At 38.4% G+C, this 17244-nt stretch overlaps 1 protein-coding gene across 4 annotated transcripts in view; it reads left to right on the top strand.

The window, feature by feature from the left end:
- LOC112864795 (complement factor H) overlaps positions 1 to 16860 on the top strand; it is a 102911-nt gene extending 86051 nt beyond the window's left edge. For 2 of the 4 annotated variants that reach the window (XM_086694821.1, XM_086694825.1), the window contains 6 exons: positions 103 to 285; positions 742 to 951; positions 8765 to 8938; positions 9645 to 9821; positions 15887 to 16069; positions 16527 to 16860. In XM_086694821.1, coding sequence (XP_086550947.1) covers positions 103 to 285; positions 742 to 951; positions 8765 to 8938; positions 9645 to 9821; positions 15887 to 16069; positions 16527 to 16735 — 1136 coding nt within the window. In that variant the 3' untranslated portion in view covers positions 16736 to 16860. The remainder of the gene's footprint in view (positions 1 to 102; positions 286 to 741; positions 952 to 8764; positions 8939 to 9644; positions 9822 to 15886; positions 16070 to 16526) is intronic. The other 2 variants (XM_086694822.1, XM_086694823.1) reach the window with 2 other exon arrangements.
- Positions 16861 to 17244: the final 384 nt, after the last annotated feature.

Here is a 17244-nt window from a genome sequence, read left to right on the forward strand (position 1 = left end):
ATAACCTTATTATTTATCGTTTATGATACATTATTATTGGGCTTTCTCTTTAGTATTTTTAACTTCTGATTTCATCACGAAATCTAATTTTCATATTTGTAGAAGTACAGATGCAGTCATGCCCACCTCCACCTCAGATTCCCAATGCTCACAATATGGCAACGACGGTAAATTATCAGGATGGAGAAAAAGTATCTGTTGTCTGTCAAGACAATTATATAATTCAGGATGCAGAGGAAATCGTGTGCAAGGATGGAAGATGGCAGTCAATACCACACTGCGTTGGTCAGTAATGCATAACTTGCTTTGTAACATTCTTTCAAATGAGGTTAATACTCCCCTGTGCTTTGTGTAAATGAACAAGATAAGGACCTTTCTGTCTATGTATTTCACTTTATCTTGAAACAGTAAATTGCAATCTAAGTATACAAATCAATCGGCATTCTTTCACTTCTACTATGAAAGAAACAGACCAAAACTTTGGGTTACTGTGTAAATACCATAGAAAATTTGTTTGTAAATACCATAGAAAATTTCACTCGTGATGAACAGGACAAGAATGTGGGGGCAGAGTGAACAAGCAGATACTACTGTAGATTTGATGGAGACATGAGCTTGCAAATTCCAGATGTTTTTTAGTTTTTCAGAAATTTAATTTTTCAGATTATCCTTATTTTAAAACCTCAACTAGTATTTGATTACATTTTTCAATTTAAACATTGATCTCTGTTCTTTATACAGAAAAAAGCCCATGTCCTCAACCACCTCAGATAGAACATGGAACCATTAAATCACCTCAATTTTCAGAAGAGATGGACGAAACATTGAAACCTGAGGTTTATGTACATGGCACCAAATTAAATTACATTTGCGAGGATGGTTTCAGGATATCTGGAAAAGATGAGATAACGTGCCACATGGGAAAATGGAGTTCTCCACCTCGGTGTGTAGGTGAGGACAGTATGCAAACCACAATTCTATTGTCGATATAATCCATTAAGCATAATCAATTGTCATCAAATTCGTGAGAAAGAATCCTTTAGGTTTCTAAATATATAGAATCACTTACAGCTAAATATCTAAAATCATTTTTTTTAATATATATGAAATTTATTGTCAAATTGGTTTCCATACAACACCCAGTGCTCATCCCAAAAGGAGCCCTCCTCAATACCCATCACCCACTCTCTCCTCCCTCCCACCCCCATCAACCCTTAGTTTGTTCTCAGTTCTCAACAGTCTCTTATGCTTTGGCTCTCTCCCACTCTCACCTCTTTTTTTTTTTTTTCTTCCCCTCCCCCATGGGTTCCTGTTAAGTTTCTCAGGATCCACACAAGAGTGAAACCATATGGTATCTGTCTTTCTCTGTATGGCTTATTTCACATAGCATCACACTCTCCAGTCCCATCCACGTTGCTACAAAAGGCCATATTTCATTCTTTCTCATTGCCACGTAGTATTCCATTGTGTATATAAACCACAATTTCTTTATCCATTCATCAGTTGATGAACATTTAGGCTCTTTCCATAATTTGGCTATTGTTGAGAGTGCTGCTATAAACATTGGGGTACAAGTGCCCCTATGCATCAGTACTCCTGTATCCCTTGGATAAATTCCTAGCAGTGCTATTGCTGGGTCATGGGGTAGAGCTATTTTTAATTTTTTGAGGAACCTCCACACTGTTTTCCAGAGCGGCTGCACCAGTTTGCATTCCCACCAATAGTGCACCAGGGTTCCCGTTTCTCCACATCCTTGCCAACATCTATAGTCTCCTGATTTGTTCATTTTGGCCACTTTGACTGGCGTGAGGTGGTATCCGAGTGTGGTTTTGATTTGTATGTCCCTGATAAGGAGCGACGTTGAACATCTTTTCATGTGCCTATTGGCCATCCGGATGTCTTCTTTAGAGAAGTGTCTTTTCATGTTTTCTGCCCATTTCTTCACTGGGTTATTTGTTTTTCGAGTGTGGAGTTTGGTGAGCTCTTTATAGATTTTGGATACTAGCCCTTTGTCTGATATGTCATTTGCAAATATCTTTTCCCATTCCGTCAGTTGCCTTTTAGTTTTGTTGGTTGTTTCCTTTGCTGTGCAGAAGCGTTTTATCTTCATAAGGTCCCAGTAATTCACTTTTGCTTTTAATTCCCTTGCCTTTGGGGATGTGTCGAGTAAGAGATTGCTACGGCTGAGGTCAGAGAGGTCTTTTCCTGCTTTCTCCTCTAGGGTTTTGATGGTTTCCTGTCTCACATTCAGGTCCTTTATCCATTTTGAGTTTATTTTTGTGAATGGTGTGAGAAAGTGGTCTAGTTTCAACCTTCTGCTTGTTGCTGTCCAGTTCTCCCAGAACCATTTGTTGAAGAGACTGTCTTTTTTCCATTGGATGTTCTTTCCTGCTTTGTCAAAGATGAGTTGGCCATACGTTTGTGGGTCCAGTTCTGGGGTTTCTATTCTATTCCATTGGTCTATGTGTCTGTTTTTGTGCCAATACCATGCTGTCTTGATGATTACAGCTTTGTAGTAGAGGCTAAAGTCTGGGATTGTGATGCCTCCTGCTTTGGTCTTCTTCTTCAAAATTACTTTGGCTATTCGGGGCCTTTTGTGGTTCCATATGAATTTTAGGATTGCTTGTTCTAGCTTCGAGAAGAATGCTGGTGCAATTTTGATTGGGATTACATTGAATGTGTAGATAGCTTTGGGTAGTATTGACATTTTGACAATATTTATTCTTCCAATCCATGAGCAGGGAATGTCTTTCCATTTCTTTATATCTTCTTCAATTACCTTCATAAGCTTTCTATAGTTTTCAGCATACAGATCTTTTACATCTTTGGTTAGATTTATTCCTAGGTATTTGATGCTCCTTGGTGCAATTGTGAATGGGATCAGTTTCTTTATTTGTCTTTCTGTTGCTTCATTGTTAGTGTATAAGAATGCAACTGATTTCTGTACACTGATTTTGTATCCTGCAACTTTGCTGAATTCATGTATCAGTTCTAGCAGACTTTTGGTGGAGTCTATCGGATTTTCCATGTATACTATCATGTCATCTGCAAAAAGCGAAAGCTTGACTTCATCTTTGCCAATTTTGATGCCTTTGATTTCCTTTTGTTGTCTGATTGCTGATGCTAGAACTTCCAGCACTATGTTAAACAACAGTGGTGAGAGTGGGCATCCCTGTCGTGTTCCTGATCTCAGGGAAAAAGCTCTCAGTTTTTCCCCGTTGAGGATGATGTTAGCTGTGGGCTTTTCATAAATGGCTTTTATGATCTTTAAGTATGTTCCTTCTATCCCGACTTTCTCAAGGGTTTTTATTAAGAAAGAGTGCTGGATTTTGTCAAAGGCCTTTTCTGCATCGATTGACAGGATCATATGGTTTTTCTCTTTTTTGTTGTTAATGTGATGTATCACGTTGATTGATTTGCGAATGTTGAACCAGCCCTGCATCCCAGGAATGAATCCCACTTGATCATGGTGAATAATTCTTTTTATATGCCGTTGAATTCGATTTGCTAGTATCTTATTGAGAATTTTTGCATCCATATTCATCAGGGATATTGGCCTGTAGTTCTCTTTTTTTACTGGGTCTCTGTCTGGTTTAGGAATCAAAGTAATACTGGCTTCATAGAATGAGTCTGGAAGTTTTCCTTCCCTTTCTATTTCTTGGAATAGCTTGAGAAGGATAGGTATTATCTCTGCTTTAAACGTCTGGTAGAACTCCCCTGGGAAGCCATCTGGTCCTGGACTCTTATTTGTTGGGAGATTTTTGATAACCGATTCAATTTCTTCGCTGGTGATGGGTCTGTTCAAGCTTTCTATTTCCTCCTGATTGAGTTTTGGAAGAGTGTGGGTGTTCAGGAATTTGTCCATTTCTTCCAGGTTGTCCAGTTTGTTGGCATATAATTTTTCATAGTATTCCCTGATAATTGTTTGTATCTCTGAGGGATTGGTTGTAATAATTCCATTTTCATTCATGATTTTATCTATTTGGGTCATCTCCCTTTTCTTTTTGAGAAGCCTGGCTAGAGGTTTGTCAATTTTGTTTATTTTTTCAAAAAACCAACTCTTGGTTTCGTTGATCTGCTCTACAGTTTTTTTAGATTCTATATTGTTTATTTCTGCTCTGATCTTTATTATTTCTCTTCTTCTGCTGGGTTTAGGCTGCCTTTGCTCTTCTGCTTCTAGTTCCTTTAGGTGTGCTGTTAGATTTTGTGTTTGGGATTTTTCTTGTTTCTTGAGATAGGCCTGGATTGTGATGTATTTTCCTCTCAGGACTGCCTTCGCTGCGTCCCAAAGCGTTTGGATTGTTGTATTTTCATTTTCGTTTGTTTCCATATATTTTTTAATTTCTTCTCTAATTGCCTGGTTGACCCACTCATTCTTTAGTAGGGTGTTCTTTAACCTCCATGCTTTTGGAGGTTTTCCATACTTTTTCCTGTGGTTGATGTATTTCAAGCTTCATAGCATTGTGGTCTGAAAGTATGCATGGTATAATTTCAATTCTTGTAAACTTATGAAGGGCTGTTTTGTGACCCAGTATATGATCTATCTTGGAGAATGTTCCATGTGCACTCGAGAAGAAAGTATATTCTGTTGCTTTGGGATGCAGAGTTCTAAATATATCTGTCAAGTCCATCTGATCCAATGTATCATTCAGGGCCCTTGTTTCTTTATTGACCGTGTGTCTAGATGATCTATCCATTTCTGTAAGTGGGGTGTTAAAGTCCCCTGCAATTACCACATTCTTATCAATAAGGTTGCTTATGTTTATGAGTAATTGTTTTATATATTTGGGGGCTCCGGTATTCGGCGCATAGACATTTATAATTGTTAGCTCTTCCTGATGGATAGACCCTGTAATTATTATATAATGCCCTTCTTCATCTCTTGTTACAGCCTTTAATTTAAAGTCTAGTTTGTCTGATATAAGTATGGCTACTCCAGCTTTCTTTTGGCTTCCAGTAGCATGATAAATAGTTCTCCATCCCCTCACTCTCAATCTAAAGGTGTCCTCAGATCTAAAATGAGTCTCTTGTAGACAGCAAATAGATGGGTCTTGTTTTTTAACCATTCTGATACCCTATGTCTTTTGGTTGGCGCATTTAATCCATTTACATTCAGTGTTATTATAGAAAGATATGGGTTTAGAGTCATAGTGATGTCTGTATGTTTTATGCTTGTAGTGATGTCTCTGGTACTTTGTCTCACAGGATCCCCCTTAGGATCTCTTGTAGGGCTGGTTTAGTGGTGACAAATTCCTTCAGTTTTTGTTTGTTTGGGAAGTCCTTTATCTCTCCTTCTATTCTAAATGACAGACTTGCTAGATAAAGGATTCTCGGCTGCATATTTTTCCTGTCTAGCACACTGAAAATATCGTGCCAATCCTTTCTGGCCTGCCAAGTTTCAAAGGAGAGATCAGTCAGGAGTCTTATAGGTCTCCCTTTATATGTGAGGGCACGTTTATCCCTTGCTGCTTTCAGAATTTTCTCTTTATCCTTGTATTTTGCCAGTTTCACCATGATATGTCGTGCAGAAGATCGATTCAAGTTATGTCTGAAGGGAGTTCTCTGTGCCTCTTGGATTTCAATGCCTTTTTCCTTCCCCAGTTCAGGGAAGTTCTCAACTATAATTTCTTCAAGTACCCCTTCAGCACCTTTCCCTCTCTCTTCCTCCTCTGGGATACCAATGATGCGTATATTATTTCTTTTTAGTGTATCACTTAGTTCTCTAATTTTCCCCTCATACTCCTGGATTTTTTTTATCTCTCTTTCTCTCGGCTTCCTCTTTTTCCATCACTTTATCTTCTAGTTCACCTATTCTCTCCTCTGCCTCTTCAATCCGAGCTGTCGTCGTTTCCATTTTGTTTTGCATTTCATTTAAAGCGCTTTTCAGCTCCTCGTGCCTGTTCCTTAGTCCCTTGATCTCTGTAACAAGAGATTTTCTGCTGTCCTCTATACTGTTTTCCAGCCCAGCGATTAATTTTATGACTATTATTCTAAACTCACTTTATGTTATATTATTTAAATCCTTTTTGATCAGTTCATTAGCTGTTGTTATTTCCTGGAGATTCTTCTGAGGGGAATTCTTCCATTTGGTCATTTTGGATAGTCCCTGGAGTGGTGAGGACCTGCAGGGCACCTCCCCTGTGCTGTGGTGTATAACTGGAGTTGGTGGGCGGGGCCGCAGTCAGTCCTGATGTCTGCCCCCAGCCCACCGCTTGTGCCACAGTCAGACTGGTGTGTGCCTTCTCTTCCCCTCTCCTAGGGGCGGGATTCACTGTGGGGTGGCGTGGCCCATCTGGGCTACTTGCACACTGCCAGGCTTGTGGTGCTGGGGATCTGGTGTAGTAGTTGGGGTGGGTAGGCAAGGTGCACGGGGGCAGGAGGGGCAGGCTTAGTTCGCTTCTCCTTAGGTGATCCACTTCAGGAGGGGCCCTGTGGCAGCGGGAGGGAGTCAGATCCGCTGCCGCCAGAGGTTTGGCTCCACAGAAGCACAGAGTTGGGTGTTTGCGCGGAGTGAGCAAGTTCCCTGGAAGGAACTAGTTCCCTTTGGGATTTTGGCTGGGGGATGGGCGGGGGAGATGGCACTGGCGAGCGCCTTTGTTCCCCACCAAACTGAGGTCTGTCGTCCGGGGGCTCAGCAGCACTCCCTCCCTTTGTCCTCCAGCCTTCCCGCTTTCTGAGCAGAGCTGTTAACTTAGACCTCCCAGACGCTAAGTCACGCTTGCTGTTGGAACACAGTCCGTCAGGCCCCTCAGCTTTTTGCAAGCCAGACTCGGGGGCTCTGCTTGGCCGGCGAGCCGCCCCTCCGCCCCGGCTCCCTCCCGCCAGTCTGTGGAGCGCGCACCGCCTCGCCGCCCTTCCTACCCTCTTCCGTGGGCCTCTCGTCTGCGCTTGGCTCCGGCGACTCCGTTCTGCTAATCCTCTGGCGGTTTTCTGGGTTATTTAGGCAGGTGTAGGTGGAATCTAAGTGATCAGCAGGACGCACGGTGAGCCCAGCGTCCTCCTACGCCATCTTCTTCCCCTCTCAAGACTCAGAACTAAAATCATTTATATATTTATGTACTTTACCAACAATCTTTGCATCATCAAGTCTATCCTCTTTGTGTTCATTTCATTGACTCATTACAGATTCACTTTGAATTCTGGCAATTGTTTAATGAAAACTAGATGTGTAGCACAATTAAATTAAACCTACCTATTCATATTCCTTTCCCATGTATAGAACTTGTTCTGTTTGCTTTGCCATGAGTTTTTTTTGTTAATTTGTTTTCTTTTTCCTGTAATGTCATTTCTGAGTTCTTACAATATATGGTACTTAAGATGATTACTTCTCAATGCTCTTCTTTTTATTATTCACTATTGGTTTGAGAAACACTGATGGTCTCTTTCATATATATATTGAAATTTTTATTATTTTTATTTTTTAAGTTTTAGTTTAAATTCCAATTAGTTAACATGCAGTGTAATATTAGTTTCACGTGTACAATATGGTGATTCAACACTTCAATACAACACCTGATGGTCAAAACAAGGTTTTTTGTTTAGGTTATCTCCATCACCTATTAAACCCATCCTCCCACCCACCTCCCTTCCGGTAACCGCATTGTTCTCTATAATTAAGAGTCTGTTTCTTGGTTTGCCTCTCTCTCTTTCCCCCTTTTGCTCATTTGTTTTGTTTCTTAACTTCCACATGTGAGTGTGTATAATCATGTTATTTGTCTTTCTCTGACTTATTTCACTTAGCATTATACTCTCTAGCTCCATCTGTGTCATTACCAATCACAAGATTTCCTTCTTTTTATGGCTGAATGATATTCCGTTGTATATATATACCACCTCTTCTTTCCCCATTCATCTATCGATCGACACTTGGGCTGCTTCCATATCTCAGCTATTGTAAATAATGCTGCTATAAACATCAAGGTACATGTATCCATTTGAAGTAGTATTTTTGTATTCTTTGGGTAAATATCTACTAGTGCAATTGCTGGATCTAGTTCTATTGTTTAACTTTTCGAGGAATCACCATACTGTTTTTCCAGAGTGGCTGCACCAGTTGGCATTCCCACACCAACAGTGAAAGATGGTTTTCCTTTCTCCACCTCGTCGCCAACACCTGTTGTTTCTTGTGTGTTGATTTTTGCCTATCTGACAGGTGTGAGGTGATATCTCCTTGCAGTTTTGAATTGCACTTCCAGGATAATCGATGTGATGTTGAGCATCTCTTTATGTGTCTGTTGGCTGTCTGTATGTCTTTGGATATATGTCTGTTCATGCCTTCTGCCCATTTTTAATTGGGTTACTTTCTTCGGATGTTGAGTTTTATAAGGTCTTTTATATGTTTTGGTTCCTAACCCTTTATCAGCTATGTCATTTGCAAATATCTTCTCCCTTTCTGTAGTTTGCCTTTTAGTTTTGTTGATTGTTTCCTTCACTGTACAGAAGTGTTTTATTTTGATGTAGTCCCAATAGTTTATTTTTGCTTTTGTTTCCCTTGCCTCAGGAAACATATCTAGAAAGAAGTCGCTACGGCCGATAATATATTGACATGTTTAGTTTCAAGTTCCTACTCAGGTTGCCAGCTGGATACACATCAGAATAATGATTTTAGGAAGCATTTGCACACCGTCTCTGTGATATGATTACAGATCCTGTGTTATCATATTTTTCAAATAAAACTGCCAAATATCGAAACCAGTACATAAAATTAAATTTCAGATTTAGTAAAACATGGAGTCATTCTTTCTTTGTCTCCTTCTTTTTTTAGGACTTCCTTGTGCGCCACCACCCTTGATTCCACATGGTATTCTATCTCACGTATCAGACAGTTACCAATATGGAGAAGAAGTAACGTACAAATGCACCGAAGGTTTTGAGATTAATGGACCTGCATTCATAAGATGTATAGGAGGAAAATGGTCCCATCCACCAGAGTGCAAAAGTATAGTGTATTTAATTTTATTCTACGATTGATAAATATTCTTAATTCAGAGCATAAATGGTACAAATATGAAACTAGGCAGTAATTCCAGAATTCAACAGGGTATGTCTGGGAAGCTGTGGATTCTAGTAGAGAATTAATAGCCATAGTAATAATAAAAGTGTGACAGCATGAGCCAAATTATTTCGCTTTCATGTCACCGCGTGTGCACATTAGACCTCCTGTGATACACATCCTCAGACTTCTCATCTCTGTTCCTGTGTCACAGGTGGTCCCTGCTCATCAATCCCATCATTATTCAATTTACTGTTAGTTTGTCAGTTATCTCCTTGTATGTATATAGTTTTCTGAGATGTTTGACATGAATAAAGGTAACAGATTTTGACAGAAGTGAAAATACAAATACATAAGGTAGATGGCTTGTATAGGCAAGAAAGAATTTGAATGCAAGAAGTGTGATCTCAAGCATTACATGTATCCATATCTCTTCAGGCTTACGATGTCATCATCCCCATGTTATACTTTGATAAACATAGGACTATTCAATATAATTCAGCAAGACTTCTAACATATTTTTTCAAGGTATAAGAAAAATTTTGCAAGGTGTTCATTGGTTCGATGTGTACCTATTGTTCTACATTATAGTTATTAGCCATTATGTATTTTAAAATGTTTACTGAACAAGTACATATTCTTTTTCTTTCAGACACGGATTGTTTTAGCTTACCCGACTTCGGTAATGCCACACCCATAGGCCAGAAGAAGGCGTCATATAGGTCAGGAGAAAAAGTGACTTATAAATGTCCAAATAATTACCTTTTGGATGGACCAAATACTATCCAGTGTATTAACAGCGAATGGATAGGAAAGCCAATATGCAGAGGTACTTCAATGAAATTGTGAAACCTATTTGTGAAAATGTCTTGACTAATATAATATGCAATTCCTTCTAACAGCACTTATGAAATGGACATGGATTATTCTTTTAGGCCAGGTCGAAGAAGTTTATGTTTTAACATAAAGGGATATAATTGTGTACTCAGTGGTCAATCTGAAAGCCCAATGGTTCTCAACCTGTGGTCTCTGGAAGAACAGAATCAGCATCTTCTGGGAAATGGTTAGAAATGCAAATGTGAATTCACAGGCTTGCTCAGACCTGCGGTGGCAAAAACTCTGGGGCTGCAACCCTGAAAGTGTCTTAACAATTCCCAAGGGATTCAGTGTATACTCCAGTCTAGGAGCCATACCTGTAGCCTGTTATATTTACGTCCACCTGAATCTCACTGGTGAATTATACATTATGCATTGAAATGTCCTTAAGCGTTTGCAAAAAAGAATCATTGAAGGCTGTTTTTGTCAATTATACATTTATTTTTCTGTTATTTTGCCACTCATCTCCTGTTTGGACTCTCGGTTAATCATCTTTTTCCTTCAGCTCTGGTATTCTTCAAAGCGTGTTAAATCTTCATTTATTCTCTAAGGAAGTGGCTGCTGTGTTTATTTTTCTAAGGGCCTAAAATTACATTCATAAACAGGATAATTGCAAGCCAAATTCTGATGTCGAATAATCTTTTTATTTTGATTTTCTTGTGGTTTATAAATTCATTTTGAAAATATATAATTTGGAAGAGTGATTTGACTAGACCCTAAGGGATATGTCCAGAAAAACTCTCAGTTTCATAGAAGTTTAAGTCTTGTAAAATAAAATATATTGCTTTATCTCCTTTTCTTCAATCTTATATGTAAATTTCTTAAAATTAGCAGCCTTTCATGACACATTAACTGTTGATTTAAAATCCTCTTAGAGATCTATTTGGAATCCCATTCATTGATTTGCTACTCAAAATGATCATTGTGTTAGAGATGCGACTTTTTTTTCTTTCTATTCAGGTATTTCCTGTGGGAATCCACCCAGAGTGAAACATTCTATTATACTAGAAGAGGTGCCTAAGTATCCATCTGGTCAGAGGGCACGTTATGAATGCATCAAACCTTTTGACCTGGATGGGGCAGAAAAGTGATATGTTCAAATGGGAACTGGACACTACCACCTCCGTGCCTAGTTAGAGTATCTTATTTCCTCCCCAAACTTTAGAGAACGTTTTAGGGACTAAATATGTTAACATAAATATATAATGTAGTAGTTATTATAGAATCATCTTTTAATCTTAAATAAAATGATGGTGCTTAAACTCCAATTTTTTCTTTTTGTGGACTGCGTAAGTGATATGACATATTTATTTTATGAAGGATTTGACCAGATTAGCACACCTGGAATCATGGAAAATTCTCTATCTTAAGCATTAAGACACTTGGTTGTTTCCTGAGGAATAAGTGTATTAAAGATACGTTGAGGACATTTGACAGCCCTATAAAAATTTCACTTGGAGACAGAATCAGCAGCTGGAATGTGATCATAGACTGGGATACAATTTTGGGCTACTTCAGCGTGTGGATTATATTGAAAGAAGGTTACTAGCTGAGTTCAACCTGGGAATTAGTGTATACAGAAGAAAAGGTCTAAGAACTTGGTCATAGGACACTCGAGTATTCAGAGTTTAGGAAAGAAGAGGAGCCAACAAAGCAGATACTATATAGCCACCAGTTTTTCAAATCAACTTTTCCTGGCATTTATATTTCCCAGTCTTTTGCTTTGATCCCACCTACGTTTTTCATGTTTAAAGTGAGTTTCTTTTAGACGCCCTATGGTTGGATCTTGTTTATGTGTGCACTCTGCCATTTTAGTCTTTTCACTGAAGTATTTAACCCACTTACACTTAAAGTAATATTTGATAGATTAGGGCTGTGCCAGGCATTTTATTTATTTTGTGTTCCCTGTTTTTCACTCCCATTTCCTTTCTTATTATCTATATGGACTTTTGGAACATTTTAAGATAACTTCCATTTTGGTATATCTGCATTGTTTGGGGGCATATCTCTTTGTATCATTTTATGAGTGGTTGCCCTAGGTATTAAGATCTACATAATAGCTTATCATTCCCTCCTGGTCTTGACATTTTACCACCTCACGTGAATGTGGAAACCATACTTCCATTTAGGTCCATTTACCCTCCCCACATTTTCTTTTCTTTTCTTTTCTTTTCTTTTCTTTTCTTTTCTTTTCTTTTCTTTTCTTTTCTCTTTTCTTTTCAGTAGGGTTCACATCCAGTGTGGAACCCAACGTGGGGCTTGAACTCACAACACCTGAGCTGATATCAAGGGTCAGGCACTTAACTGACTGAGCCCCCAAGCACCCCTTACCCTCCCCACATTTTAAACATAAATGCTTTTTTTTTCTTTAGTAAGCATAAATGTCTTTAGTGTTTCTTCTACTTATATTGAGCACTATAGGAAATGATACAATGTTGCCCAAACATCAAATACAACAAACTCCTTATGAAAAAGAGTCTATTATATTTACCCTTATTTTTCTCAGTTCCCTTGTTCTTTCTCCCTGCATGAAGTCTCAGTCCTCCTTCTGTTATCTTTTCGGTGCTATTTGAAGAATTCCTTTAGCAATTCTTTAAAGATAGATCTGCTGGAGATATTTTCCCCGTTTTCCTTTGTCTCAGAACGTCTTTATTTCTCCCTTATATCCTAAGGATGGCATCACTGGATATAGCATTCGGGATGACAGTTTCTTTTCTTCTAGCACTTGAAAAACGTTGTCACTTCTCGATGGACACAGATGAGAACCCCACGGACACTTGAACCCTTTTTCCCTTAGAGGTTTGCCTAATTTCTGTGTAGCTGCTTTTGAGATTTTTCCTTTTCTTTAGTTTTCCTCAGTTTGATTATGATGTATCTTGGCTTGAATTTCTTTAGGATTATCCTGTTTGGCTATTTCAGTATGAATGTTTATGCCTTGTGCCCAACTTGGGAAATTTTCAGCCATTATTTTTGGAAGTCTCTCTTTTTTTTCTTTTTTCTTTTTTTCATCTGCAACCCCTTTTTTTCTCTTTCTGGTTGTCCATGCTTTACCATATACTCTAACTGGTCCCTGAGACCCTGTCCACTTTTGTTTTCAGTCTGTTTTCAAAGTGAGCAATCTGTATTGTATATTCAAATTGATTTATCCTTCTGTCATCTGTAATCCATGATAGAGCCCATCCAGTGAGGGTTTTTAACAATCCATTATTATGTTTTTCTGTTCTATAATTCCCATTGGATTTTTAAAAGCCATCACTAAATAATTCCATTATCTGTGTCATTTAAGTGTTGCCATCTGTTGATTATCTTTTCTCTTTTGAGATTTTACTGGTCTTTGGTATGGTAAGTAATTTTCTCTCTCTTTAAAATGTTATTTTGAGAGAGCGAGCGAGAGAGTCCTCACACCAGCACACAAGCAGAGGAGGGGCAGAGTGAGAGCAAGAATCCCAAGCAGGATCCTCTGCCATCATAGACCCCAACACAGGGCTCGAACTCTTGAACTGTGGTATTATGACCTGAGCCAAAATCAAGAAGTGTTGGATGCTCAACCCACTGAGCTACCAGATGCCCCTATATTGAGTGATTTTCTTTTTTTTTTTTTATTTCTTTATTTATTTTGTAATTTACATCCAAGTCAGCATACAGTGCAACAGTGATTTCAGGAGCAGATTCCTTAATGCCCCTTATGCATTTAACCCAATTTAACCCAACTCCCTCCCACAACCCCTCCAGCAACCCTCAGTTTGTTCTCCATATTTATGAGTCTCTTCTGTTTGTCCCCTTCCCTGTTTTTATATTATTTTTGTTTCCCTTCCCTTACGTTAATCTGTTTTGTCTCTTAAAGTCCTCATATGAGGGAAGTCATATGATATTTGTCTTTCTCTGACTAATTTCACTTAGCATAATACCCTCCAGTTCCATCCACGTAGTTGCAAATGGCAAGATTTCATTCATTTTGATTGCCAAGTAATACTCCATTGTATGTATATATACCACATCTTCTTTATCCATCCACCCATCGATGGACAATTGGGCTCTTTCCATTCTTTGGCTCTTAATTGATAGTGCTGCTATAAACATGGGGGTGCATGTGCCCCTGCAAAACAGCATACCTGTATCCCTTGGATAAATACCTAGTAGTGCAATTCCTGGATTGTAGTGTAGTTCTATTTTTAATTTTTTGAGGAACCTCCATACTGTTTTCCGGAGTGGCTGTACCAGTTTGCATTCCCACCAGCAGTGCAAAAAAATCCTCTTTCTCCGCCTCCTCGCCAACATCTCTTCTTGCCTGAGTTGTTGATGTTAGCCATTCTGGCAGGTGTGTTTCCCTGATGTTGAGTGATGTTGAGCATTTATTCATGTGCCGGTTGGCCATCTGGATGTCGTCTTTGGAGAAGTGTCTATTCATGTCTTTTGCCCATTTCTTCACTGCATTATTTGTTTTTTGGGTGTTGAGTTTGATAAGTTCTTTATAGATTTTTGGATGCTAACCCTTTATCTGATAAGTCGTTTGCAAATATCTTCTCTCATTCTATTGGTTGCCTTTTAGTTTTGCTGATTGTTTCCTTCGCTGTGAAGCAGCTTTTTATTTTGATGAAGTCTCAGTAGTTCATTTTTGCTTTTGTTTCCCTTGCCTCCGGAGACATGTTGAGTAAGAAGTTGCTGTGGCCAAGGTTAAGGAGATTTTTGCTGCTTTCTCCTTGAGGATTTTCATGGCTTCCTGTCTTACATTTAGGGCTTTCCTCTATTTTGAGTTTATTTTTGTGTATGGTGTAAGAAAGTGGTCCAGGTTAATTCTTCTGCATGTTGCTGTCCAGTTTTCCCAGCACCACTTGCTGAAGAGACTGTCTTTATTCCATTGGGTATTTTTTCCTGCCTTGTCAAAGATTAGTTGTCCATACGTTTGTGGGTCCATTTCTGGGTTCTCTATTGTGTTGCATTGGTCTGAGTGTCTGTTTTTGTGCTAGTGTAATGAGGGATTTTCAATTGTATTCTAGACATTTGGGATATTATGTTTTAAGGCTCTGGATTTTATTGACATCTCTTATTTATCAGGCCTCCAAGACTACCACAGTGCAAGTCCAGGCTTCCCACTTGACCTCCACTGACAACACGGAAAGTGGAGAGGTGTCTTATTCCCTGAGTGTGGAGAGAAGTCTGGGCCGCTCACTTGGCTTCTATTGATCACTGTTGATCTGTGAGCCACACAGGGAGAGGACTGGTCTCGGTTTCTTTATGATGGTATTTGGGAGCATTTCAAGTATTGTAAAAAATACCTGTTTGGCTAGAATACTCCTCTCCTGGGCCTTTGGCTAAATAGAGTGGGTGATTTTTGGAACTTTTTTTTTCTTGAACTTGATATCATTTCTGGGTTCCATTCTTCTTCAGTGCTCAGTCCAGGGTCCATAGAAGGCACAATGAAAACCCAAATGAACAGTGTAATTCCTTGAATCCCAAGGTCTCTTATCTGATTGATATCTTCTCTGATTCTTTTGTAATCTCCTATGTCGGTTTTTATAATATGTTCAGGGTTTTTAGTTGTACTTAGCAGAAGGGATAAGCAGAAATGTTTCTACGTCATCATGTCCAGAATGGGAGGCCAGCAATTGCCTTTCACATTATATAGATTTGTAATTCTTTGACATGATTAAAGAAACGGATGTTTCTTTTGTAATAACAATGAAAATCAATACATAGTAGACCATGCAGTATGTTGTAACTAATGAGAAAAATTTCTTTGTGTATATTAGCTATCCGTCTGGCATTTATTCAGTAGGAAAAATGGTTTTTAATACCAGAATACTGCAAAGCAGACATATTTGTTAATGCTTTATGTGTACTTTCATGTGGGATTAAAGGAAGTGCTTAAAAGTGTTATTCTCAGTTTAAGTGATTAGAATTCCTCCAATGAATCATTTCTGTCAGCAGAAGTCTTGATATTGTATATTGTGGTACATTTCTATTTACTTTAACCTGTTTTTCTTTGCACTTTCAGTAAATCAAGTAATATCTTTTTAGATCCTGATGAAAACTGTGGGCCCCCTCCGCCTCTTGACAATGGAGACATGACCACATTCCCAAAATCAGAATATCCTCCAGGGTCATCAGTTGAGTACCGGTGCCAGTCCTTGTATGTGCTTGAGGGAAACAAGGTCATCACATGCAGATATGGACAGTGGTCGGAACCGCCAAAGTGCTTGGGTAAATATCTTAATACTCACCTGGATCCTGGGAAATCATGAGAAAGGTGTTTTGCTGTTATTAACAGAATATTCATGGATTAACCCCAACCATTCTGTCAAATGTTTGACTACTAAATATTAATCTGTGAAGAAATAAAGTTAGAAAAAAGTCTTACTCAAACAACAACAGCAACAAAGTATTCTTTAATGAAAGCTCTTCCTATTGTTATTGACATGATGGATCTTTTATTATAACATTTAATTAGCACACCTTAAACACAGTACCTCATTTTTACATCATTAATCATTTAAAATGATTTACATCTACGTGGTAGATTTTCAATGTATTGGTTTGGAAAAGGTTTTGGAAACAGAGCCCTGGGCCAGTGTAGAAGATTCTACTTGAAAGTCTGAAATTCTGTGGAAAATATTTGTTTACTTCTTAATGCTTATGTTCATTTTTTTTAAACCTTCAGATGTATGTATAATATCAGAAGACTCCATGGAAAGACATAACATACAATTACGATGGTCTTCTGTGAAAAAACTGTACTCCCCAACAGGGGATACTGTTGAATTTGAATGTAAAACTGGATATCGTAGACAGACATCACAACAAACATTCCGAGCAACCTGTTGGGAGGGGAAGCTGACCTATCCTGTTTGTGTAAAAAGCCATGGTTAAGATGCAGTCCTAAAACTAAAATATGTACAATATTGAGAATTTTTCATTGTCAATCCAACTCAGTTTATTTTGTCGTGTTGTTTAGCTCATTTACTTTCATAAATCAGAATTTGTGTTAAATATTATATGGATGATGTAATTAAATCTGAGACACACATAAATCACATCTTAAAAGTACCTCATTAAAACTTGGCAAACCAAAATTCTTTATGTCCTATTCTTAAAATATCCATGACAAGAAATTAGATTCAACCATTTCAGTGGTGACTTCTATCCATCTTTCTCCTACCTTTCTCACGTCTTCCTCCAAATTTCTGAGCCTTCCTGAAACTATCCATTTCAGAGGAAATGGGAGAAGATACTTCTTTACAGCTTCAAAATAAGTTCACTTCAAAAACACATCAAAATCTATGTCATACCTCTGTCAGTTAGAAGATGTAAGCAGTTACTACTTAATATTGCTTATCTAAGCAATAGATATTCCAAAAAACGATGGGATACATGATCTC

This window comes from Puma concolor, chromosome E4, assembly GCF_028749965.1.
Source record: "Puma concolor isolate L17-30 chromosome E4, mPumCon1.1.hap2, whole genome shotgun sequence".
In the NCBI taxonomy this organism is placed as follows: domain Eukaryota; kingdom Metazoa; phylum Chordata; class Mammalia; order Carnivora; family Felidae; genus Puma; species Puma concolor.